Source organism: Lonchura striata, chromosome 5, assembly GCF_046129695.1.
Source record: "Lonchura striata isolate bLonStr1 chromosome 5, bLonStr1.mat, whole genome shotgun sequence".
Taxonomy (NCBI): domain Eukaryota; kingdom Metazoa; phylum Chordata; class Aves; order Passeriformes; family Estrildidae; genus Lonchura; species Lonchura striata.
In genome coordinates this window covers 15,228,765-15,255,662 of record NC_134607.1, presented here as the reverse complement: position 1 = coordinate 15,255,662, position 26,898 = coordinate 15,228,765, and the positions used below count along the sequence as shown (strand labels likewise).

Below are 26,898 nucleotides of genomic sequence, written 5' to 3'. Positions count from 1 at the left end.
GATGTTACTTCTTATTTGTTTGGAAAACCTCACTTTACTAAGTTTCATCTGGGGTAAATATCTGGGCATGAATCACCAGATCTGACCAGAATCTCATTTCCAGTCTGACATCAATTATCAAAGCACCTTTGGTAAAATATTACCCCCCGGGAAAATCAAGATGCTCCCATCAAAAAAACATCCTATAATATTAAAAAAAAACACCAACAACAGTGTACAGATATAAATACCTGAACAACAGAAATAAAAGGTAATTATTTTAGTGTGAGTCACCTGACTGACTCTTTGTCTGGCTTAGATCAAGAGTGTTTCTAGAGCTGCCAGGGCATTTATTCAATGTTAAAATACTGCTTACAGAAGGGGGATGACACACCATTATTTTCTCTGTGCACAGTTCCTGAGGTTTCTGGAACTCTGATTTTTCTTTAATAATTTCCAGATCTAGATACATTACTGATATCTTCTGTACTAAAATGCCTTTCATTTTGTCTTTTATAGTAGACACACCTTGCCCAGATCTGCTGGCAGTTTATAATCAGAGATGTGAATGTAAAAAAACAATGTCTACATATGCTGGTCATTGTCTTTAAGCAATAAAATGCAATCAAATCCATCTCCAAAGGCCAGGATGTGAGGAACTTCCTCTCAATGAGTATCGTACCAATCCTTTTCCCATCCCATCTGGGGCAGATGGTAGAAGAAAGGCCAGAAAATCATTTAATACAGAGAATCCCTCTCTTTAGCCCTCTGAGCTGCTACTTTCTCAGATAAAGTGTAGTAGATTTTCTTTATGTCCATTATCTCCATTCTATATCCTAAGGAAGCTTAAAATTACAGCACTGCAGGAAGAAGAAAATAAAGCAAAATTGTCAGCATCACCACAAAACCTCTGTGGTGATGGAGACAAAATCTACAGTGATCTTACTAAGCAGGTTTCTTCCTATTGCAAAGGTACCTCCTGAAAGCTGTCAACAAAATATCACATTAATAATGTTTTTAGAGATTTCTTTCCCCTTTTAATAACTGATGTGATCTTCCTTTAATAAAACTTTAATCTGGATAAGGCTGCCAGTGGAAAGCTGTGAATTTTCAAATATTCAGTACTGTATTTCAAAGTTTCCTGAATGTTTCTTAAACAAGGAAGGAAATGTATATATATGTGGTACAAATATAGTTGTCCTCTGGATAAAAATGCCCTCCTTTCCCTCCACACAAACACCAAAAAACCCCAAAAAAACCCCTATCACTTTATTACATCAGTCAGAGTAATCTTTCTCAAACCAATTACTGAGATGTGCTGCAAAAATTAATACACCACTTTCTTCATTTGCTTTCCACTTTGAATGTTGAACACCTGCAAGCCAAATCCCAGAGCTGCAGTGCAGTTTGAGTTCTGAGGGTGTTCACTGACAGCCCTGGGGTCTCACCTGGCCATGGCACATGAGACCAAGCCTGGAACAATGAACTCTGCTCATGAAAGGCCATCAGAGAGGCCCAAGTGAAACTTGGTTGCCCATGTAGAGCTGTAGGACTAAATAGAGAGCAAGAGGACTTGAAATAAATTCAGTGAAAAATGTCAAAGCAGCTTATTGTGGATTTCTTCTTCTTAATTTTCAATCATAATCAAATTTATGACAAGCAAAATTTTGGCTTGTCCTACTGTTGGCCTAGAAAGGGACTGAGAGCAAGAAGATGGGAGAGTTCCCCAAAATTTTGAACACCTTTTGCCCTTATTGTTTTTTCATATGAGAAAAGGAAGAAAATAGGGAAAAGCAAATGAAAAGCCAGTGTTCAAAGATACATTTTGAACTCCCAAAATGTAAACTAGTCACTGAAGTCTGTAATTAGACCCCTTGTGTGCTCAGAAAAACTGGAGCACAGGCAAAGTTACAAAATACCTTGGGGTTTTTTTTGGGTTTTTTTGTGGTTTTTTTTTACATATAAGTTTCCTCGCTGTCCTCTGAGGTTCTTGAACCAGGAAGAATTTCTCTTTTGTTGGCAGTATCTGGTTCTTTGCTGGTTGATCTTTCTGCATTTTTACTATCTGTCATCTCTTTGCCATCTGGTTTGAAGCGTTTCATTATTAAAGCAGAGAGCACTATGTACAAGAGACAGCATCCTGCCCGTAGTCCTGCAATAAGGCCAAGATAGACATTCCTAGGGGAAAAAAGGGACAGAATACATTTATATTAATAAAACTTCCCAATTCTGTATGGAACCAAGTAGGATATAAAGAGCAGTTTGACAAAACCATCTATTTTCAGCCAGGTATTGCTTCACATTTGAAAATAAGAAATAACAGGCAGAAAGCAAATGACCTCATGATATTTAGTCCCAGACAGGCTCTAATCAGCAGAAATGTCTGGAGTGTGCTGCCATTCAGCAGACTCTATTTTAGTGCTGCCAGAAGAGGAGCTGCACCAGCTGGGCCTTTTTGCCTATATTCCCTGTCCTTCCCCAGCTCCTCACTGGCACAGTCAGTGCTCCTGGCCACAGATCCCCAGCCATTTGTGTCCTCCTTCCAAGGGGAATTAGTGAGATTTCTTATACAATAGGAAGCAAATAAATGAGGGATGAGGGAGAGAATCTGCAGAGCTACATGCACTCCACAGTTTTTCAGCACCCCACAAAGCCAAAGTGCCATAGACTACAACAAAAGAACTAATTCTCGTGATACCAGCACCCTGAAATTTTAGATGTCAGAGTGTATAAAAATTATTTGGTTTATTTCCTTATTAACGTCTAGTCAGAGTAATGAGCAGTGGTGCTTTTAGACCCTAATCAGACAGCTGGCATGAGGGGAGTCCACCTTGGTCCTTGCTGCCCAGGTTCCCAAACCTCATTAGAGGATTACCTGAATTCTTTTGTGTCGTACACTCGGCAGGATCCCGATCCCCCACAGCTTTTTGTCCCCCATTTCAAGCAGGTCTCGTCTATCAAGGCCCCAAAATAAATAGGGGCTGGGAGTCCCCCTGCAACGAAAATTCTCATTGCATGATCTCTCAAACATGGAGAGCTCATCACTTAATGGCATGTAGAGAAATGAGGAAGTGAATCTGAAGGTTTTTGAATTATGCCTGCTTAGAATGGGACTAAACATCCAGTTCCAGCTTTGAGATGACAAGATTGATGAAAATATTTATGCAAGTACTTAAATGGAGTTGAAAAGATGGATGATTATAGCGTAATAATATCCAGCAAGGGAAATGTTAGCAATTCCCTTTAATGGTATTTTTATTAGAATTTTAACTTCCTTTGTTTAAAGAAATAATATAACCAACACTTCTTTTGCAATCCCTGGTGTGGAATTGCATGCCATGACTTATTAATAATTATGTATATTGATGTATATTTTCAGGTCTTGCCATTAAAAGGTGATTAGTGCAGTGCAAAGGGATGAAATTAAGAACTTGCTCCACAGAATCTGGGTAATAAGTGTACTATTTATGTAGTACTGAAAGAATTTCTTTTAGACAGACAATGCTGTTTTAATATCATCAGTGTGAGGGAGAGTGTGCAATACTCTGAAGCTAACTGTCTCATGAAAGTAGAAAATTTATTCTCTGCAGTCTTCAGCTAAAATATGGAGATTGGAAAAGAGACACAAATGACTTCTTGGGCTTTTCTGCAAGGCAAAAATTTCAAAATCAGCAAACAAGGGAAGATGAGGCAAGGTTCATTTGAGGCAGGGCAGACTATGTGTCTGAATAATTAAATGTTTATTGCAGATAAACTCAAGAAACAAAATAATAGGTAAAGTACATGGGAGCTTTAAGTGGATAATGGTCAGCAAAAGGGAGGATGGGTGTTAGAGATACGCAGACTGATGAAGCTCAGGTAGCTGTGTCCACAATAAAAACAAATAAAAGAAGCTCAATGGTAAATTGAAATTCCCTTCCTTTGCCTAATTTATTTTCAGTGTAGAGAAAATATCTGAAGAGATAATAATAATATATATAAATACATACAGTGTTTATATATTATATATAAGCAATTTCACAGCCCCATTTTCTTTTTCAAATCATATTATGACTTCAGAAAGCTCAAGTCCTCAATATTCATTTTTACTATGTTGTTGTTTGTATTTAGATACAATAAATAATAATAATATGTAAATACCAGGTAATAATAATATGTAAATACCAGGAAATATGTAGTAAGCTCCTCCAAACATTTTGAAATATATAGTCTGCTTGCAAAGAGAAATTTTGTAAAATTTCTTTTGTTTTTTTCTCGAGCAAGGGCTACCTTTGTCTACCTCTTTGGCATCTTTGACTACCCACTTGAAAACCACAGAGAAATGAAGTCTTACCTAATATTCTACCACCCAAAGTTTCTATCCCAACAGCAAAGGATTTCAGGTCTGGAGAAACAGATCTGGAAAGGAAACAAAACCAGCGTGTTGAGGAACAGAGAAATGTATCTACAGCCATGCTGAGAACACCTGCACATTCCCCACTGCAGGAGTACTGCAGCCTACCCAGCACAGCCCACTGGAACCCTGACTGAAAACATCCACCAAAGTTAAAGTTCACATGTAGACTCCTTCCACAGAACAACACCCATTGAAATAAATGGAAGAATCTGCAGAAACTTATCTTGAGCCAAAGGAAAACAGGTTGTGAATACTTTTGGGAGATGATGCACAGGGACATGAAAGTGAACCCACCAAAAGATAGTTCAGGTCTGTAAGTTAAGCTCAAGCCTGGCTTTATGAGGGCTGCAGTCATGACCAGAGGGAACAAGGGTGTGCAGTCCTTGTCGATGAAACCACCTCTGCCTCCAGCATTTTACAGAGAGACAGCAAATGTCAGTGACCTGGCTATAAAAACAGCTCATTCCTACCAGTGGAAAGCAGCCTGTGTCTATCAGGTGAGCTGGAGAATTGACAAAGCCCAGAGGGACAGGAGGGAGCCTTGCTGTGCCCAGACTCCCCCCTGCACTGGAGTTATACACCAGTACATTGTCTCTTCAGCATCACCATCAAAGGCTTCTCATCACACAAATTAGGGCTCTGAAAACTGACCAGCCAGGTGAGCTTTATACCCAGGTGTGCACTGCATTAGAAATTCTGCAGGAAATCAGCAGCTTAGCTAAGTTATTTAGTCATGTACACTGACCATTGTGATTCACCCATGAGCAGGAGTATAAAGACACTTCCACATGACAAGCACAAAAATTGTCTTTTCTTCTGAACATAAAATAGTGGTGCTGCTTTCCAAGTGAAGGAAGGAAATTAAAAAAAATATTCCTGCTATAATTCTGCTTCAATCAGCTGACCAAAAAAATGGGAGTATCAGACTTCTCCCCACACAGAAGATATTGTGAAGCCACAAGGCTTAACAAAGGTACCTGTTTATCTCTGAGTAATGTGAACAGCATTGGCTATGGCTTAGCATTGCATCTTATTTCAAGTCCAACACTCTGGTAAAAACATCCCTATCACAGGAATTGAAACCCAGCATTCAGGATCAGCATAATGCCCCCACTTTCATCACAAAAGTATCTACTCAACATCACATTAGAATTAAATTTCTGGACAGATATTTTGCTCTGCCTCTGAAAAGAGCTGGATTTCAGAGTACAGGCAAATAAATCCTCAGGGATACAATTTGATCCACATGCCATTCCTCACAGGAGAAATGAAATAGTAGATATAATTTTCTGTTTCTCTTTTCCCAAGCTTTATGGTCAAGGTAAGGTAAAGTATTTCACCTAAACATAATCATGTATGTAGGAGTGCCTCCTAAGGCTAAAATAAATGCACATGCAGTCTGTAATGCTAAAAAATAGGGAAAGGCTTTGGTACAGCTTTCTCTTTGGCATTGTCCCAGAACTGCAGAGGAATTGCCAAGCCCGAGCCCTTGTCCTTCCACACAGCTGCAATTGTGAAACACCTGAAAAGAGAAGATGAGAGGAAGAATTTATTTATATAGAATTCAGCATGAATAAACAACCATTTCATCAGTTAGATTTTTCACTCCCCATACCAGCCAGGCTGTCGTTGATGCTGAAAACACTTCTGTAATCGTGTCTGCAGACTGATGCCCAGGTCACTGATATGCTCCAGCCTGAGTTGTTTTAGAGACACAAAGCACCTGGAGTTCTAGTTTCAGCCATGCCACTGCTACAACAGACTCTGTGTGTGTTTAAAATGGAGCCAAGCTACGAAAATCAGACCTTAAGTGCTCTCCAGCCATTCTGCTCAGGTATCCCATGAAGAAGATGCATAACAACAACAACAAGAAATAACAGAGGTGTGGAACAAATATCATGCATGTAGGTCATTATGTGCTTAAAAAGCATTTGGATTGATAATGGACTTTGAAGTTAGCAGGACACATGGCTTTGAAGACCAATTTTCCTGAAGTGAAGCCAGATAATATTGATGGGATGTTTAAATACAAGCCTGGTAATGCTGCTTGTCCTTTTCATTATTGTCAATGAAGACAATTCTGTTTCTGTCAGAGGACAGAAGCATTTGCACACTCTTCTGCAAACATGATGTTTTCAACAGTCTTGCTCAGGTAGGATTATTTGAAGTCCAGGAAATGGCTTTGCTGCTGCTAAAAATGTCTTCCCTATATCTAATCTGAAGCTGCCTTCTTGTAACTTAAAACCATTGTTCCTTGTCCTGCTGCAGAGTCATCTATCCCCTGGATACTTACCATATTCCTTCCTGTCCCAGATGATGATTTACACCCTGCAAAGCAGGCTGTCATGTATGTGATCCCATTATCCCCACAGACAGGGTCCCACTGGTCCACCTTGCAGCTGCACTCAGCGTTGCAGCTGGCCATGTAGATGTGCTTGCTGGAGGAAAGGTGCTTCATTCTGGAGGACAAGAGGAAGAAATTAGGGAATTATTTAGTGGAACTTTATAGTAAAAAAAAATAAAAATTAGGGAGTAGGCAGGAAAAACATGGAGAAAGTGAAGCAATCAAAATGTACAGATATCTGCACTGTGGTTGTCATACAGACACCAAGGGGATTTCAGCTAAAGCAAAGCTCTCTTGTGATTTTTCATCAACCATTAACATTTCTATGGATTGTCATTGAAAAGGCACGGAAATGAAAAGGCTGGGTGGGAATATGTGGTATTAATTTTGCATTTTGAAAGCTGACCCCAAGAAAAAGAAAATAATATCTAGAATCTAGAAGAATAGAATAGAATAGAATAGAATAGAATAGAATAGAATAGAATAGAATAGAATAGAATCATACCTAGAATTATCACAGAGACATAGCCCAAGTAAAAACCATAATTTCCCAGCAGTGGATATCATAGATATCATACCATATACAGGTGATAGAGGTAGGGTGTAAAAGTAAAAAAAGTACATAAATCTAAAACAGTACTTGACTTTTTTTTCACTAGTCCAGTTCACTGTATCAGGACGCTCTGAGCACATGTTAGCAGTGCTCAGTTTCCAGAAAGTGTTAGGAGCCCACCAGCTACAAATCATCTTTACTGTGAAGTCAAATGTAAGATAAAAATGTTCAAAACTTGCCTTTTCTTCCTTCCCTCAGCCAAAAGCCTTATTATGTGGGCTACATTTCCCCCAAGTCTCTTAGAAGGGAAGATAACTGAGGGATTTAGCCCTCATTAAGCTGTTGCTTGTCTTCAAAATAGAAATTGTTTAATAGGTAAAACACTAAATGGGTCACTTAACCAGAAACAACCCTGGCATGTGCCAAAATCCTCCAGATTCAATTCTCTTGGAGAAACTGTAAATGCTCTTTCAATATATGCTTTCTTGCTGTTTATACTTATTTTTAATTCCCTCTGTGGTATCAGATGTAGGGTTATCTCCACTGCACAAACCTCTGAAATATTTTCATGGCAAAAACTAAGCTCAAAGTTGAACTGGACATCAGGTTCACCAAGATAACTCAGATATTTCCCTGAGCGTAGGCTCGGTTTCAAAAAACACAGGGCTGAGTTTCTGTCTGAACTAAAATTGCAGCAAATCCTGCTGGGTTCAGTTTAATCCTTTAAAATCCTTTGAAATTTGGACCAGACCAAGCTAAAGCTAAATTTATACAATGGTGGCAGGCTGCTGGAGTCTGGAAAAGGCTCTCAAGGAAGGTCCTGGGAGGGGAGAGGGGAACCTCTGCAACACAGTCCAGCATCATTTTCACCTTCCAGGTGAGAGAAATGGCTCAGAGGCAACTCCAGGTACCATGGGGCTGGTAATCCCCCATGGGGGCTCATAGCTACTGATCTAGTGATGGAGGAAGTGCCTATGGGGAAGATATTTCCAACACTTCTTCTGCATCCTACTCCCCATGTAACAGAAATAAAGGCTAGCTTTAAATTAAAGCTTTGAAAGAGAATATAGAAATTGAATTTCACTGTAATAAATGTCATCTTTTTTTAGCAACTTGCCAGAATATATAGGTATATTGTCAGAAACAGAGAATTTAGGGAAAAGAAATGTCTAGTTTAAATAAATTCAGACAATAAAATTGGAATATTTTCCCCATCCCCAGCTTTAGGTATGATATCAGACTGACAATTCTGTCCCAAAACCCAGGATTTTCTTCTGTGCATCACCCCCGAAGAAGCAGCTGTGACAAATGACTTAAGCACTCTGTAGCAATGTATCTGAACAACTTAGGTTTCAGAGTGCACCAGCCATACTACTTGTAACTGTTCTCATCCGAATTTCCTCAGAGCACTGTGGAATTCACCAAAGTCACTAAAACATGAACTATGCTAAAATAAGAACAAAGAAGCTGAGAAACCAAATACCAAAATCACAAGAACTAAATAAGAAAAAAAAAACTATGGAACACCTAAACTGTAACCAATCACAAATGCTTAGAAATGAAAAAAGGAAAACAAAAACAAGAATGAACTAAACCAAACAAACAAAAAAACCCCAAAAAACCCCAAAAGCACCAATTAAAAATTATATACTTAAAAGTTTATAAAATGTATAAAAATATATATAATATAAACAGTAAACAGCTTCTACTTAATCCTATTAATCAATTATACATGAGTTCTACATTTCCCATAATACCTTAAATTAAAGCTTTGAAAGAAAATAAATAACTTTAATTTGCCTGTAATAAATGTCATCTTTTTATAGCAGTTTGCTGGAATATATAAGTATATTGTCAGAAACAGAGAATTTAGGAAAAAGAGAATTTAGGAAAAAGAAATGTTCAGAAAATTAAAAGAAATTTTAAACAAATTTGGAAAATAAAAACTGAATATTTTCCCCATCCCCAGCTTTAGGTATGATATCAGACTGACAATTCTGTCTCAAACCCAAGGATTTTTTCTGTGCATCACCTCCAAAGAAGGAGCTGTGACAAAAGGAGGGGGTACAAACCCAGAGTAGGGCGCTGTCAGACCGGCCACCTGCAGCACCTCGCAGCTGCACGTGAAGTACAAGAGGTTGAGCAAATATGCCACTATAAAGGTGATGCATGCAAACTTGGCCATTTCAGTTATGTGAAGCTTGAATTTCTTGATCAGGAAGCCTCCTAGAAACATGCCCAGGATTGTGACAGGTAGAAGTATCACACCTGAAAATAGATGGTAAGGAAAAATGTTAACTGCTCTCACTTGCATGGTTCTTTTAGAACAAATTTCTAGTTCTAATGTTTTCAAAATATCAGATACCTGATATTTTTGGGCTGATTCTTTGGGGTTCTAAGATTTATCTAGTAAATTCTTCTAGTAATTTCACAGCCCCATTTTCTTTTTCAAACCATATTATGACTTCAGAAAGCTCAAGTCCTCGATATTCATTTTTACTATATTGTTGTTTGTATTTTGATACAATAAAACCTGTACAGGTGCCTGTTAGAAACTGGAATAAATTATAATGTCTTAGCTCATACACACTTCATATACAATAAAACATAAAACTTCATGAAAGCTACAAAAAATCTCCGAAATGGAATATAAAAGGAAGTTGCATCTGGTTCTACACTGGATTCCATTTTGATCTGAGAGTGAATAATGAGATGATTTGCATTTAGATTTAATCTGATCAGTATTTCACAAACACCAGCCCTTACTTATACTTGCTGAACGGAGAGCTTTGACAAGGTTTTATTGGCAGAGGTTTGCCTTTCTCTAGTTTCTACAGTTGGTTGTTTTTTTTTTATCATTTCTCTAAAATTTCCCATCATTCAGGAAAAAAAAAATATAGGAAAAAGAAAGTTCTTCCCACATTTGTAACTGACTAAGGCATTGTGTCTTCAGATCAAAGTAATGCAATATCAGTTCTGCAATGACCTCACATAGCCTGGTTTTCCTTCCAGATTATGAGACCATATCAATCACTGTAAGATTAATATAATTTCAGTATTCTTTTTTTTTTTGTAGAACACTACAAAGTACTTAGTTTTGAAGGAACTGGTAAATAGGAAAACAGCTTTGAAATTAATGGAGTGGCTCAAACTTTTATATTTTGGTTTCTTATTGCTTATAAAATTTGGATTTGTAATCAAAAGGAAAGAAGATTTATACCAATATGTTACTCTGAAAGGAAAAAAATTCACACATTTCATTAAACATTTTTAATTTATTTTCTATTAGTTTTTACTTAGTTGCAGTTGATGTCTGATGTGTGGGTTTTACTCATGAAAACAGACACAGCCCAAATCTCACTATGAAAAAAACTTCCACCCAGTTTTAATAATCCTCTAACTCACTGAATTAGGAGCACTAGGAAAATTAACGCTAAAATTAACATCCATTTGCAAAGTACAGTAAGAAAATTAGGAAACCACTACATGCTTTCTTTTTAACCAAAAAAAAGTTCACCTAAGCTTCTTCTAAAACAGAAGGCAAAATAACAAAAAAACTCCTTCCTTTTTGACACTGGAATTCAAAAAGAAGTCAGGTACCTACCAATTAGAAAGATGGCTTTTGCCACTGATACATTAAATTGCTGCTCCATAAACTTTGTCTCATAGGTTATTATCCCAACAAGGGAATTGTACTGCAGAATAGTCAGGAAGATGAACACCGCAAAAACTGGATTTCCAAACAGCTTTTTGAGTGCTGGGAAGAAATCTGCAATGGAGAGGTAAATACTGTACACCCTGCTAAACACGGAGAAGAGTTGTTTTGGCATCCTTTAGACAGGGAAATTAACTTTGATTTAATTGCTGGCTGCGTTGCAGGTGATAATTCTGTGCTTATCACAACCCATGATTGCTCAGGCAAGAGTTCTCATTGCCAGCACATGCCTCACAGGAGGAGCAGGGCCAAAGAGCACAGTGGGTGCTGAGCTGGGAATCAGGGATCCTGGATTACCTTGTGTGGCACAGGGCTCCTCAGGCTCACAACACATCTCCTCAATGCCTGCACACAGCAGCAAGACCCTCCACTAAGAGTAAAAGGTGGTTCCTAAAGCAGGAGCCATTACCAAGCACACAAGAACCCCACAAGAGGGTGATGTTTAGAGAACAGAAGCACCTGGCCCCAAAAAAGGCTGGAGTAATTCCTGGGACCCTTGGTTAGAATATTAAAATTCCTTAAAATAAAGTGAACATGGGCTGGTAGTCTGGCTCTTGGCACAGCTGCCTAAAAGGTGAGAGTTCAAAACACATCTGCTATAGGTGTGCACGTACATACAAACAAAACCTTGGGTCTAACAATTAAAATATAAAAATAAAAGCAATGGCTGGTTGGATCTGGTGTTTCCTATACGAGATGAATTCAGCATCCCTGAGCTCATACACAGGAGCTACAAATCCCGTGGAGTCCCTCCAACATCTAAGGTAGTCATAATGAGCTCCATAATGAGTTTCCCAAACATTTGTCTCAGTTTCCTTGCTGAACACTTGCCCACTATGGACTGGTCATTTATGGGGATGTTTTCCCCACACTCTCTTCATAACCATGGGATTGTAGCTGTAATACATCACCTCGAACTGAGGATCTCTGGTGCTCAGAGATTTTTTTTTCCAGCTGACATTGGAGAGAACTGAAACTTGCCCTTAGCATGTAATTATAGTAACACAAATTAAAGACATTTTTGTCAATAGTTTGCACTGCAGAAACATGCATTTTGCTGAAGGTTGTGTGAGTCCATGCTCTGCTCACAATGAATCCATGAGACAGAATTCATAGGCAGACATTTGGGCAATAATATTTCACCTTTAGCTGCCTCTGAGAACTTCAGCTGTGGCTGAGCTGGTGGGTCTATTTTACAGGGATCTCCTTGAACAGACAAGTGACCAATCTTCAAGTTTTCATTCTCTCCTTCTTTTGGTAAGGAATAGGGCAAAAACCAGAAAGGCAATGAAGCAATGAAGTTGACTGCTCCACAGATAATCAATCCAAGCCACCAGGCACCAACCCAACGGATGTCTTTAGGATTTATGCTGATGGCGTCTATAAAATACAGAAAGACAGTAAAATAGGGTAAATATTATGCAGAGCAATTATTAGACATTACTGTATATCCTCATATAAATAATTTAAAAGCCCGAACAGAGGTGATCTATGTCCCCTATGAAGAATTCAAATGCAGCTTGTTTCAAATTATAGAATCATAGAATAGTTTATGCTGGAAGAGACCTTTAAGATCATTTCACTCCAACTCCCCCTGCCATGGGCAGGGACACCTTCTACTACCCCAGGTTGCTCAGAGCCCCATCCAGCCTGGCCTTGGACACTTCCAGGGATGGGGCAGCCACAGCTTCTCTGGGTAAGTTGTGAATGACCCATCCCTGAAGGGAATCACTCCCATCCAGTCAAAAATAAATGTGTCCTTTTAGGCCCATGGTGGCATTTCCTCACCACAATCCTCCCATAATCTCTGGGGGAATGAGCAAAAGGACCCTTTACCACAAAAACCAAAAAAACAAAAAGACAAACAAACAAACAAAACCACAAAAACCTTTCCTTTCTCAATTTCCTCAATTTCCCTCCTTCTCCATCCCCAAAACTCTACAGTTTTTCCCCAGATTTCCTCAAGTTTTCCCTGGGATTAGAGACTTTTAAGTGATTTGAACCACAACATGAATTTTGAGATGAATCTTTTCTAGGTGCTTTTTACGAGATCATACTTTTGCCAAGTGTTGAAAGTGTCCATGAGCCTTTCCCTGTTCCCTCAACATTGGATGCCTTTTATTCAACCAATCATTTATTCTCAGCTGCACAGCAAGGGTGTAACAAGTGTGTGTGCAAGCATAAAAATAAAAAAGAACAGTGGAGGTTTTTTCAAGGGCTAGTCCAACCATGCTACTGTGGCATTCACATTCTCTGGACAGAGAGACATAATTCTGTCTCTCAGGAGAAGCACAGAGAGAAGAAAACAATCTTTATCTCTGCTCCTTTGTTTTTCCCATGTAGAATTTAGTATGGAGATTGTTTACCTGAAGTAATATTGCTTGATTAAATTCTAGTAAAGGATGTTTGGGTTCAATGATCAATCAGCTCCAACTGTATCTCAGACTCTCAGCAGGCAGTCACAAGTTTGTTAGCTAATTAATAGATAAGTAAGTAAAAAGTATATATGTAAAATAAGATAATCTCTCTTTAAATACTATATAATGTAATATAGTATAATTTTAATAAAGCTATCCTTCAACCTTCTGATCTAGAACCAGACATCATCATTTTTCCTCGTCAGTGTTACCTTATTTACTATATGCCACAACACTTGATTTTAAAACATCAGTTTTTGAGCAGGAAAAGCTCTCCAGAGAACCCCTGTTTTTGGGGCAGTGAGCTGGGAAGGTGCTTCTTGGCGTGGAGGTTCCTACACCTAGACACCTTCTGGCTTGATGTGCCACCCCGTGGTGGTGGCCACTGGTGCCTCACCGATGTCCACAACGCCGACGTCAACCCAGAGGCTGGCGCAGAAGGAGCCCAGCAGGAAGCCCAGCGTTGGCCCAAACATGCCCGAGGATCTCACCAGGCCTGCAGGAGAAGGGAGACTGAGCAAAAAATCTGCATGGATGAGACAAGCCTTCCTCTCTGAGGGCAAGAAAATGACAGAGGAAGGAGCAGGCCGATAGGGAATGTCCTGAGGTGCAAGCTGCCCCAACCATAGCTGTGGTGATCAGAAACTGGGATGCCCCAAGAGCAAATTAATAAATTGTGAAGGCTACCACAAACACAGAAACCCACACTGCATTTTGCTGACCTGATGTGTAAATAAAGCATGATTTGATTTTGGTTACCACTAATGGCAATCAACATAAAATAAAATATATTCTAAATAGTTCAAGCATAGGTTCTCACCTTCCCTCGCCACTTTGTGCTGTTCTGTTGAAATTTAGTTGTGAGTAGGTAATGGGACCAAACTACAACTCAGTAATTTGGGTTCCTGAATTTTAGTGCAGAACTGACACCATGAATTTGCAGAAGAATTCATTCCACTAGAAAAGAAGGAATTCTTTACCAAATGCCTCTAAGTTCATGCCCACAACCAGCACTGTGCTCTGTGAATCCTATTGAATCCTATTGAATCCTGTTCTACTGCAGGGACTTTCAACCTGAGAGAGTTGGTTTTGCAAACTCTCTTCTGAATGTAGTGATTGCTCAGTTTATCATCTAGAACTTCTGTAATAAACTGTTAAAACTTAATAAATATGCTAAATTTTCTGTTCCTTCCCATGGCTAGTCTGGCATTATTGCTGTCACCAAAACTGTACCAAAATTATTTTAGTTCATTCTATTAAGAAAATGCTGTCTCTGCCTCAAAATAACTTATGTTCTTACTCAACAAAACATTAAAGGACAAGGGAAAAAGGAGAGACAAAGCTGAGACTTCTTGCTCAGGGTAAAACAACAAGATTAATGCTCAAAATTCAACAGCAAGGCTTGACTGACTTTTTTATTATAGACAATTTTTTTTTTGTTCTTTGTATTTTACAGGAACACTGATTACAAATTGATTCAGTCAGATAATGAAAAATAAGATATAGAAAATAATTAAAGTTAACCAAGGAAAGAAAGTTCTGTTCTGTGGAAAAGACTGTTTCAACTTTCACTTTTTTTACAAAGTGGTTCAGTCCACCAAAATGGAATAAGTGACTGAAAACTGCTTTTCTGAATGCAAAAATGAAATATTTTAATAAACTGAAAACTAAATACTTTATTTCTCTAGTGCAAATTAATTTCCATTTTGGTTGAATCCATGTTTACTTTATCTTTTTGATCTTATTTGCCTAGTAGTCCCCAGTCTGTCTCAATCTCTCCCAGATTAAATTCTGACAAGAAAAAATTCAGCTAAACTTTTAAAAATACCTTTAATCAGAAGCTCAGAAGTGATTACAAATATTTTGGATAACTGTTGAGTGGAATGCTTGTTTTTGACAGCTAACTCCACAAGACTACCATTTTCTTCAACCTGCAGATTTCCTCATTCCCAAATAAAGACATTGGCTATGGCCTTATGCTGTAGCACTACATGCTGAGCTCTTCCTGAAACTGTGTCTTACTGTCTGTCTGACCAGCTCAGCTTCACCAAACTGACTTCAGGCCACACAAACACCCCATGATACCAAATCAGTTTGTCAACAAATTAATTCGCTTGGGTGTAAGTCTCTCTGTCTTGGGCAATAGGTTATGTGCCGTCAAAACAAGTTCAAAACCCCAATTAGAAAGGATTTGTTACAACACACTGGCAAGGTGTTGTTTTCCTTCAGCAAAGAGGGACTTTAAAAAGCTTTCAACAGGAAGTGTGCTGGATGTGAAATAGAAAAAGTCATGTAAGAGCTCCTGAAACACATTCACATTGCTGTAATTAATTGAGACTTCATTACAGATCCTCACATTCCCTTATTTGTGACATAGTGATTAGGAAGAATTTGATTCTCTGAAGATGTGGCACTGAAGTTGATATGCCAGATAAGACAGATGTAACTTTGCACTTTGGGGAAATGAATATTTGATTATGCTTCTCTTCATCACAGAAGCTCCTCAGGGAAAGCAAAAAGACTATCCTGGAGTTATCCCTAGAAAATAAATACGAGACCTCTCTGGCACTGCTTGGGTGTTTGTTTTTGGTTTTTTTTGTCTCTGTACAGCTCAAAGTTACCCAGATATATTTTTCTGTTGAGTACTTGCTTGACTATTGATATGTTAAAGAACAGAATGTCTAGCATAAAAATGGCTCATTTGTACATTACCTATGTAAAATGCCGAGTTTTCTTCTTTAGAAAAATCATCAATATATGAAACTCCCAGAGGCATAATTGGTGCTTCCCCAATTCCACGTAGAAGGTTCCCCACCAACACAAAAAGCCACAGATAGGAATTTGTTGTTTTCTCACATCCTGCAGACCGTAAACATTTGTCCTTCTGTGAGCATAATTCTGACAATGCTTTACAGCAGCAGTAAAATAACATTAAATATAGGAAATAACAATCATTATAGGGTAGGTTTGTATTTATCATGGTTTCTAGCAGGGGTTTACTGCTTTCCACTAAAAAAGGGTGTCCAACAGGCACAAGCAGAAGAGAATCCAGCATCAGAGTTTTATCTTACCAGCATTTATCACTGTGCTGCGTGTTTCTGTAGCGTCTGTGGCTGGAGGGCCCTCAGCCCCTGGGGAGCAAGCTGACACACTCGTGGAGTTGTCCACACTAACAGTTATCCTTTCATAATTGTAACTGGAAAACAACTGTGTGAAATACAACTGACACATGAAGGACTTTGCTTTGCAGGAAGAATGTCTGAGCCCTGTGCTCACAAGTGTTCATTCCTGTCTCACACACACAAAGTGGAGGGGAGGCCCATTCCCAGTGCTTTGCTTAAAAAAAATGGGTATCATCTTCATACCATTTTCAAATGCTCCGGTGATTCTAATCCCAATATTTTTCCTGAGCTAAAGAGCAACAAATCCACTTCCAGAGATCAGTCTTTAGACTGCAGGACAGAGACAGAATTCATCCACATCTGCCTACATACAACAGGGCTGATGCTTTTCCATAATGGCACCTCTTTCTTACCTTTGTAGCAGATGCAAACATGCCAAAGGTTTGGAAGGATATGACCTGTGTCTGACAATTATGTGTTATAGCTTAAATGTGAATGGGGTATTTAGATATTTAATTTCCCCAAGTATAGATTAAAATCTTCAGCATTTTGAAGTGCTTGACATGAGTAGCCACCATGGAGAAAAAAAACTTTTCCATCAAGATCTAATTACACAGTTCACTTAAACATAAAAAAGGGAACATATTTTAAATATATATATTTATATGTATCTGTTTTTATGTATATCCATCCCAGATGAAAAATTCAACCCACTTTATCCTCTAGTTATAAGATCTGTAGAAATCTGAGGTTTCTCTCCTGCAGCAAGAGGTAAGCTTTCTGAGTGGAAATCACAAAGCCAATATTAAAAAGCAGCCCATTTTCCTGTTGGAGTAGCTGGAAGAAACTACTACTGCCAGGCTTTTAACTCAGATGCATGCTTTAAAAACCACTTTGTATGATCAGGTTCAATGAGTGCATAACATGAATAGTCTCCATATTTACCGTCCCATTAGGAACTGAGGCATCACTGACAAAAAAGCTCCTACAGCCATGATGAGACACCCAACAGCAATTATTTTTGGCCTATGAACTCTTGGTCCAAGGTAGCTGACCAGCACCATCACCATTAAGTTACCTGCATCAACAGGAGAGAGAGCAAGCACAAAATACAGATTTCTTTTTGGAGTGAAAGTTACTGAGAAGAACTTATCTGCTTTCAAAGAACACATACCTATCTCAAAGCTGCCATCAATAATGCCAACAATCGATGATGAGATTTCAAATCTCCTTTCAATTTGACTGGACATGCTCTTCATGTAGCTTCCAGAAAATCCTTTGGCAAAAAAGGAAAAAGCTAGAGCTCCAAGAAATATCTGAAGAGAGAAAATAATTGAGTTTGCAAAATAACGATTTTTGCTTTATGGCTGGATGCCTGAGCAACCCACTCAAGAAGCACAAAAATCATATGCTTTGCTTTCTAATTCTCTGTGAGGAGAATCTTCCTACTATTATCATTAAAACAGATTTTACATTCTTTTTCAGGGTGGCATCAAAACCTCTGCTACTTCAAAGAGGAGGAAGACTGACTTAAATGTTATGCACCTTCTAACTGTCTAATACATATTGGTTCAGCTGTTTCCTTCCTCGGGAAAACTTGCAGCATAATGTTGCTTATTTCTGGTACTTATATAATGTACTAATATCTGGTACTTATATCTTATTACCTCTCCTTCTCCTGTTCTAAAACACATAAATAAAAAAATAAAAAGATATATCTTCAACTGGCACTGTGACTATAGCATGCCTCTAAATAAACTGGTAGCAAAATATGACCTCATTTTTTAACTTCTGAGCACATTTAACTTCTGTGTGCTTGGAATCACAACCATAGAATAAGAATAGTTTGGGTTGGAAGGGACTTTAAAGATTATCTTGTCCCACCCCCCGCCATGGGCAGAGACATCTTTCACTAGCCCAGGTTGCTCAGAGCTCCATCCAACCTGGCCTTGGACACTTCCAGGGATGGGACATCCACAGATTCTGTGGGCAGCCTGTGCCAAGGCATCACCACCCTCACAAAGAAGAATTTCTTCCTAATATCCAGTCTAAACCTACTCTCTGTCAGTTTGAAGCCATTCCCCCTTTTCCTGCCACTCCAGGCCCTTGTCAATATTCTCTCTTCATCTTTCTTGCTGGCTGCTTCAGGTATTTGAAGGTCACAAGGTCACCCCTTGGTCACCCCTTGGGTATGAGCCTTCTCTTCTCCAGTCCCAATTTTCTAGCCTTTCCTCACAGCAGAGCTGCTCCATCCCTCTGTGTCCCTCCTCTGGGCTGGCTCCAGCAGCTCCCAGTCCTTCCTGTGCTGGGACCCCAGGGCTGGAGGCAGCCCTGCAGGTGGAGTTTCAGCAGAGCAGGGCAGAGGGGCAGAATCCCCTCCCTCCCCTGCTGCCCAAATCCCTCCCATCCCCCTATGGATGCATCCCAGATCATTTTTCCTACCACATATAGTACCAAACAGTACTAACTGAATTTTGATAGGGCTTCAAATGGCAATTAAGAGTTTCAGAGAAAATATGTGGTGAGGGCTATTCCATACCTTTAGCTTTGAACAATTATGGCACACAGTCTTGGCAGGAGCTGAACTGCCATCACTGTCCTGGAACATTGATTTCTCTTTAAGCTGGCCAGCAGTCATTGGTCTGTCCATGGTTTTCCTTCTGCAGGTCTGAAATGTTTCCTGTTCGAAAAATATTGCTACGTTTAACTATTATTGGCATAATAATTGCACATTCCAACGTTTTTCAGACATATTCAGTGGTGAGAGACTTCCTGAGATACTGCACATTGATATCTTTTCTCAGGAAGGACATTAAAGAGTGCTCAAAGTAACTACTGCAACTAGTTAAGGACTGGTGGACCTGATTTGACACATCTGCTTTCTAAAAGGCTCCAGGACTTTCTTGGACAGATGGAAAAGTTATAGATAACTCTCTGAAGATTTTTAGACATCTCTGTGGAAAAGGAAAGTCCCCAGGCAGTTGGAGGCTGGGACAGTTTGTCAGAAAAACACCTTCACCACACTTGAGCCAATCCTTTCTGAGATATGCATTTTTGATCACTGCTCCAGAACAAATGGACCTTTGGTGTGATCCAGTAGGCTCCTGCTATTATATTTCTGGGGATTTTCTTAGTGAACACTACCATTCTGTGAGCATTTGGATGAGTAACATTATTTATTGGATAAATCTTTGTAGAATCAGACCACAAATGATGACAGGGTAGAAAATAGGGTGAGCAGTATGGTGGGTAAATAAGTATTGAGGGGAAAGAGAGCACTGATTAAAAGAAACAAATAATGACTATCTGTAAGCTCACAAGCCTTCCCTGTTTCCTACATGACAGATGATAAATGTAGCTATTTTAATAAGACTTATAAAGTTTTAAGTTTAAAAGTTGGGTCTGATTCAAGGAATCATCTTAGCTGTGTTACCTGGTGTAGATTAAGCTGATCAGGGGAAAGTAGTTAATACTGGGACACCTGGAATGATAATAAGTAAAAAAAAAAATCCAAGTTTGTCTGTTGGAAAACTGGTGCAATAGTATCAAATTCACCAGTTAGCTCCTATATATACATTTGCACATATATTAAAGGAATATAGAGAAATATATATCAAGAAATTAGCCTTTTTTTCAAGGGAAAAAAAAATACACTTTCCCCCCAAGACACTGGAATCTTAAACATGCCATGCTGTTTCAGTCACATGGGAACTTTCCAGGTTTCCCTCCTGCAGGTCCCTAAGGCCAACAGACCCATGAGTGGAGCCCACCTAAGTGTGGGAGATTTTGGACACCGGGCTTGTGGAGATGTGGCAGGGTCCCAGGATACCCCACAAACATCACCGGCTTCCTCTGAGGAGTTCAGCTCTCCCAGGCAAGATGACCAGGGCTACCTGGATTCCCTGGGAAACGTCCACCCATGCCAGAAAGGACAACATGCTTAGAAACCCAACAATCCCCCAGAAACTACTCCTAACCACTAAAAATAGGCACTAATGTCTCATAAAGAGATATAAAGCCTCATAAGGACTCTAAATTGATTTTTGTAAATTTTAGTTCCAAATCCTACTCCAGTAGGAGGGGACTGTGAAAAGCAAGCATGTATTTCAGACAAAGCCACATATGAAATTTCTAAAGGTATCTAATCTTCCTTAGACTATCTTCAGCAGCTTCTAAATCAAAAAAATATTTTAAAAGTAAGCTAAAAATAATCAAAGTATGCTGAAGTCAGACTTACCCCAGTCTTTATAGGATAAGAGCTGAAAGACAGTTCTCTAAAGCAAATACATTCTTTATTGATTTGTATTTTGCTGATGATTAACTTTGTGAACCATCTGACTCTGGTAAATAAATAGTATCTAAATCAGTGATGGGGTTTTCTTTTCAATATATCAAATTTTAAATATCAAATTTTATGTATGGTGCCAGACTAATAATCTACCTGAAACTCATAGAAAATGTTAAATTGTAGAAACAATTCTCTTACACCTAATAGAGTAATTAAATTTTCCATAACCACTCTATGAGAATCTGAACTTTGGCAAACCAGTGAATCATTGACACCAGTGGTATTTAAATTAAACAAAGCAACAAAACGGATAAAACATTTAATTTATGAATTACGGGTAATGGACAGTTTTTCTATGGAGCGATAAAATACGCTGGTCCCAAAGGGAACAACAGCACTTATCCTTAAAAAAGAAAATAATTGAATTTGCAGAATTGTACCTTTGCACTTTGCATAAACTCTTCCAAGTTTAGGGACAGCGAGATGTGCAGAAAGGCTGCACTGTCAGCTCACAACTGAGCAAGCAAGCGGAGTAGGTAGCGAATGGCAGGGAGGGACAGAGAGAGCACTTACTTTCTGTCAGAGCGCTGTCAGGCTGTCTCTCCCCCGTGGCCCAAGGCTCCAGGCTCGGAGCCAGCGCAGCGTCACAGCCAAAGAAGTGGAGCACCTCACCACATGGTTTTTAAACCTTGGATTTCCTTCTTACGGTGATTGCAAAACTTTCCCACAGTCAGCCGGCGGCACGGGAGCTGTGCAGAAGAAGGCAGGTCTGGTGCTGTCACTGCTCTGGCAGCCTACCTGCCTCCTGTGCCAGCCTCTCCCGGGTGGAACAACTTGTTTTCTTCACTCTTTCTTCTTTTTTTTTTTTTTTTTTTTTTTTTTTTTTTCCTGATGTCTAAACATTGGAGCTGCATTAAGCACCTCTCAAAGGGAACTCCCAACAACTATGGAGTGGTTCAGCTCAGGCACCAAGAGCCCTGGGAGGGCAAGCTCAGCTTTTCCAAGCACCTGGAGCCTCCTAGCTTTCACTCCTTGGTGCCTTGGAGGAGGGTCACAGAGACACCAAGGATGGCTGAGCTCCTGGAAGGGCATGAATGGCTCATGGACATCTGCCAGTTTTGGGTATGAGCCCTCTGTGTCACAATCCCAATGCAGAGGTTTGCATGGAGAGCCTTGATTATCTTCTTTTGTATAAAAACACATTAAGGGATTTGCTAAGGACTTAGTGAACTCAATTAAGTACATGGAATCGTAACATTTAGTCAGAACTAAAAAAACGTTATGAAAGCTAAAAGAAATTATAAACTTGCTAAGTACATATATATGCAAACTCTCATTGCCCCCTGAAGCGTGCAGGCTAACTGCAGACAATCATTTTATCTGCCATATTTGCACTTGTTATTGGATTTTGCTCAATAGAATTTTACACATTTTACTGTGACCGTTATATGTTGATTAATTTATTATGGGTCTTAATTTAAAGTTTCAATTTTTCTGTTTACCAGCAGGACTATATGCTCTCAATATTTGCTCTTAGAGAGCAAATCAAAACACATCTTATTTCTACCATTTCATAAGAATATTTGCAACAGAACAAAGTGTTATTTTCTATAATAATGCAATGTTCCTGCATTACTATTTAAATGCTGACTTCTTGCTTAATTAATTTAGCTTTAATGCAAGGGAACAATGTACATGTTGAAACTCACTTTCTCTTTAAAGAGTTCAGAATATGGAAAATCCATCAAACCTATCCTTCAGATAAATTGATTCTCATTTGCATACTTTTACTCAGGCGTAGAACATTTATCTTTGCCTACCTCTTAATGCCTTAATTATTTTAATTTTTTTAATGCTTAAAAAGCTTAGATTCATTTACCAGAATATCATTAGCATGAAGCAGATTTTGCATCATCTGACAATGTCAAATTTACACTTATTGCAGCCTGTATTTTTTGGACTGCTTTTAACTATTACAGTATTGCAAAGTTTGCAGGAAAAAAACCCTGTATGATCATTAGCAATGGGTTCCCTACTTATTCTTGTCAGTCTGCAACCAGGTGTGGAAAATGAAATTTGTTGGAAAGGCCCCCGCAAGCCCACTGTCTGTCAGGAGAGCAGGGTCTTCAACACAGTTCCCAAGATGAGACACCCACAAGAAGTTTATCTACTAGGAACATGACACTTTCTGTGATGCTTGCATGCAGATGGTAATATCCACTCACAAGACAGCACCACATGGATTCAGCGCAGACATGTCCAGATGAGCCCCTCAGGTTCACCTTATAGTCAGAGGAGGACAAATAAATATTTCCAAAGGCATGGGCCCTTTGATCTATCCTAGGTACTTACTTTAGGTAGGAGATGGGATGAACTCCAGATATGGATGTGGAAGGCTATTCAAGATCAGCTTTTGGCAACAGAAAGTCAGGAGAGATGAATCCCACCGTAAAAGACTTCATAAAAACAGTCTTCTGTAGCTTTTGCAACCTGAGCTCCAGTGCCTGTGGCAGCATTTGTCATCATGCCTTGTCCAAATCTGTTGTGATACAGCAGCTGCTGGCAGGTGAGGAACTTCCTTCCTTGCTATGGAAGGGCAGACCTGGAGGGGCAAGGCACATCTGCCAGGTCCTGGCCAGCCCAGGGGCATGTGCTGGAGGAGCACAGTACCAGCAGAACACACCAAAGCCAACAATAATAAAAAAAACAGTAGGAAAAAGAAAAGGATATCTGCACATGCCACAGCGTGGGCTGTTGTGTCAGCCACCAGCCTGACAACTGGCTGCAGTGGGAACCTGTTCTGCAAGGCCCATGGCAGCACAGAAACTCAAAAACAGGAGAGCAGGTTACCAGTGAGGAAGTGCGAGCAGGGCTGGCTGGGACAGGCTGTGTGCCCGGGGTGGCTGCAAGAGCCCCCTGCCAGCAGCCCCAGGAGCTGCCTCCCCCCAGCCTGGCTGTGCAGCACCACCTCCCACTTTGCCAAAGCAGGACGTGGTGTCCCCGATGGGATGTGCCTGGCTGCACCCGTGTGTGGTGAACCACACTTAAAGGGTACAAGATGCTCTGCGGCCAGGGACGCGCAAGGACACCCAGAGAGAGAGTGCCCAGCCCCATCTCCTTCCTCCAATAGGTTATTTTGTGTGGCAGTCACTTCAAAACTGCAGAATTTTCAGCCCTGGCCTCCTGCCACGCTGAGGTGAAGCAGATGGCAGCTTCCACTCCGGAGCTGCCTCTTGCTCATCTGCAGAGAAAGCTCTGCATGAGGGGGACCCACTTGTCATTGCTTTAGCTGTGCTTGGCTGCACTGATGGAGCTTTCCTGCCAAACACAGCCCCAGCCTGGAGCAGCACAATCCCAAGTGCCAAGTGGGCAGCCAGAACACTGTGTGTGCTGATGGGGTTACAAGGGAGCTCCGTCTGCAAGTCACATCAGGAGTTTCTTCAGTCACAGAGGGAGGAGGAACATGAATTCTGATAGATTGTACCCTACTCCTGCTGAAACGTTGAAGGACAGCACATGCAAAAAGAGGGGATGAAAACAGTTAATCCTGTGCTTCAATACAGAGTTCTTAGAGGTATGATTTGTACTAAAGTTGCTCTGTCTTCTTCCTGACACAAATTTTTCACCTCTGGAAAAGTGCACAGAGGATTTGGGGTTGCTAAGTCAAGCAATAATTTGATCTTATTTTACTAATTCCAGCCCCTTTAGGTCTCAAAGAAAACTCACAAAAGGCAAAGATGCAAGCGGCAAAAATAATTTCAAAGTGCTCTTCTATGAGAATTTTCTCCTGTAAAACTTAATTTGGCAACTTTTCATAGGCATCCTGCAAAATTGATGCCATCTAATTCTGCAGTAAGGGAATTTCCCCCGCTCAGGGATGGGACCCTCCTGAGTAGTCTTGTGTAAAAACCTTCAACAATAGCAGTGGTAGGTGAGCAGTGTTATGATCTCTTCAAACTGTTAAGACAGGTATTACATGTATGCTTATATGTGAAATAATACTATTAATATTGGAGAAATAGACATTAAAAATTATTCCAACCCATGACATTTCTTAGCAAGTTGTGCTTTGCATTAAGATATAATTTGTTCTTGAATTAATTAGGCTTCTGAAAAGGAAAAGGATATCTGAAAAAAATAAAGTTTTTGTCAGAACTGATGTACGATTTCCAGTCTGAATCTCTAGCACATGCTGGAACAATGCTTCAACCTGAATAAAGGAATTACTGTTTAGGTACACCCTAGTCTTACAAATAAAACGTCACAGGAGTTGAACAGCCCAAAGAGGGGAATGCTTTCGAAGCTGAAAAGGAGAAGTTTAACTGCCACTGACAACATTTGGAAAAGGGATGCCCAACTTCAATGCATGCTTTCGGAAATCACCTTTTTCAAGTGTCTTATGTGCAAGCTGAATTAAAAATTAACCTAATTAGCTGATGGAGAAATTTACCTTCCAAAAATCACAGCTCCCTTTTTGCCACAGAAAGTTTGTATCAAAAGAAAATGAACAAGCAAGTCTACAGTGGAGTACAACCCAAAGGAAATCATCTTCAAGTATGTTACTACTGATAGTAACAAGATCTCTGATGACCTCTGCAAGCTCCAGCTCAGAGTGGGAGCTGCCCGCTGCCTGTGCCAGCTCTGTGGGAATGCAAAGTGTGCCTGAACCAGGGTGAAAGGAGCAGCAGGCTGATCACAAAGTGGGGTGGTGCCTTCATGAGCAGAGCAGCGGTGGAGAACTGTAAATCGCTGACTCTGGGCACTTCCAGTGCCCCTCTGTGCAAGGAGTACACTTTGAATCTCATCTCCCTGTGGATGGTAACAGAAGACATTCCCTGCTGCTAGAGGAGCACAAATGCCCTGGACTCCAGTACATTTGACCAAAGCCATAGGAAGAACTTTTGTGAGCATTATGATGGGCCTGCACAAATGTGGTTTATCAAGGTGGTGGATGTTTAAGTGCTAGGCAGGTCCTGTATTCAAAAGTACAATAATATTTTGTTTAATTAAAAAATTCTCAAAAACTCTTAATCGTGTCCTTGGTGGGAAACATAGAAGGAACATCTCAATACCAATTTGTGTATTTGGATATTATAAACTTATCTTTGCTTTTTTTTTAAATATTAAGAAATCTTAAAGTACTTTTATATGCAAGACTACTATTGGTTATGCAACTTAGAGCTGTTTTTCCACTAAATGGTGTTCCAAAAGTCATTAAAGAAAACTTATACCTTTGTACTTTCACTTAAAGAGACAGATGTGGGAAGCTTCAAGGAAAACATTTCCTAAATTATTCTCAAATCAATACTTCCCTTTGCAATTCCAAAGAAGGCTGCTTTTCTTGCAGTCACTTTTTGAAAAAAAACCCATTTTACGTAGAGTTTTGTTTTTCAATAAAACTATGCATTAAGAATTTTTTAAGCATTAGTTTCAGTAATTGGTTTGAGCAAGTTGGGTTTTTACATGAGAACTACCTGAAACAAACTATCATTAACATTGTTGAGCAGCATAAACTTGGGCAAACATGCCATGAGAATTTTTTTTTCTACGACTAAAGAATGTAAACAGATCGCTCTCTGTGATCTGGAAGAAAAGTCAGAGGTATCATGGGCACAGCTGGAGCTCTAATCACTGTTTTGGTGCTCCACTCCAGGAAGAAGCATGGCTCTTTTTCACTCATGTTTCTTTGTTACAGAAGCTCTGCAAAGCAAAAACAGGAGTCCCTGAGACAAGTTTCTGACACTAAGCTACACAGGAGCAGTGACAACTCAATTTGCTAAAAATACTTATTTCCTTTTTGTTTTGTTAATGTCCCAAACTATTGAAAAATGTCTAAGGTAAAAAAAAAAAATTACACAGTATCAAAATGTTAAAGCAATATACCACATACAGACATCTTTCAAGGAAGCAAAATAAAATGCAACGAAGCAGCAGTTTTCAGAGCAATAGGATGTTGAGCATGACACAAGTTCATGCATTCTTGAGAAAAATCATGATGCACCTAGTACACATAGGGAAGGTACAGCCTTACTTTCAGAAGATTGACACTAGTAAATACCTGGAGAATGTAAAAATATCAAAGAG

General features: G+C 39.6%; 1 protein-coding gene across 4 annotated transcripts; it reads right to left on the bottom strand.

Moving 5' to 3' along the window:
- Window positions 1–1,933: 1,933 nt before the first annotated feature.
- Window positions 1,934–21,489, bottom strand: LOC110482579 (solute carrier organic anion transporter family member 1C1). 4 transcript variants are annotated; one of them, XM_021551908.2, is made up of 16 exons: window positions 20,764–20,811; window positions 19,960–20,007; window positions 19,066–19,206; window positions 17,701–17,842; window positions 17,472–17,604; window positions 16,476–16,600; window positions 16,117–16,263; window positions 13,802–13,900; window positions 12,131–12,367; window positions 10,877–11,041; window positions 9,345–9,540; window positions 6,669–6,834; window positions 5,716–5,897; window positions 4,313–4,377; window positions 2,855–2,972; window positions 1,934–2,157 (listed from the first exon to the last, which is right to left on the bottom strand). In XM_021551908.2, exons 3-16 carry the CDS (start codon window positions 19,174–19,176, stop codon window positions 1,935–1,937), a joined length of 2,109 nt encoding a protein of 702 aa, XP_021407583.2. In that variant the 5' UTR covers window positions 19,177–19,206; window positions 19,960–20,007; window positions 20,764–20,811; the 3' UTR covers window position 1,934. The 4 variants fall into 4 exon arrangements, with proteins under 4 accessions (XP_021407583.2, XP_021407581.2, XP_021407582.2 ...); XM_021551906.2 differs by having other exon boundaries at window positions 17,472–17,842; XM_021551907.2 differs by lacking the exons at window positions 19,960–20,007; window positions 20,764–20,811 and adding an exon at window positions 21,388–21,489 and having other exon boundaries at window positions 17,472–17,842.
- Between the last annotated feature and the right edge of the window lie 5,409 nt (window positions 21,490–26,898).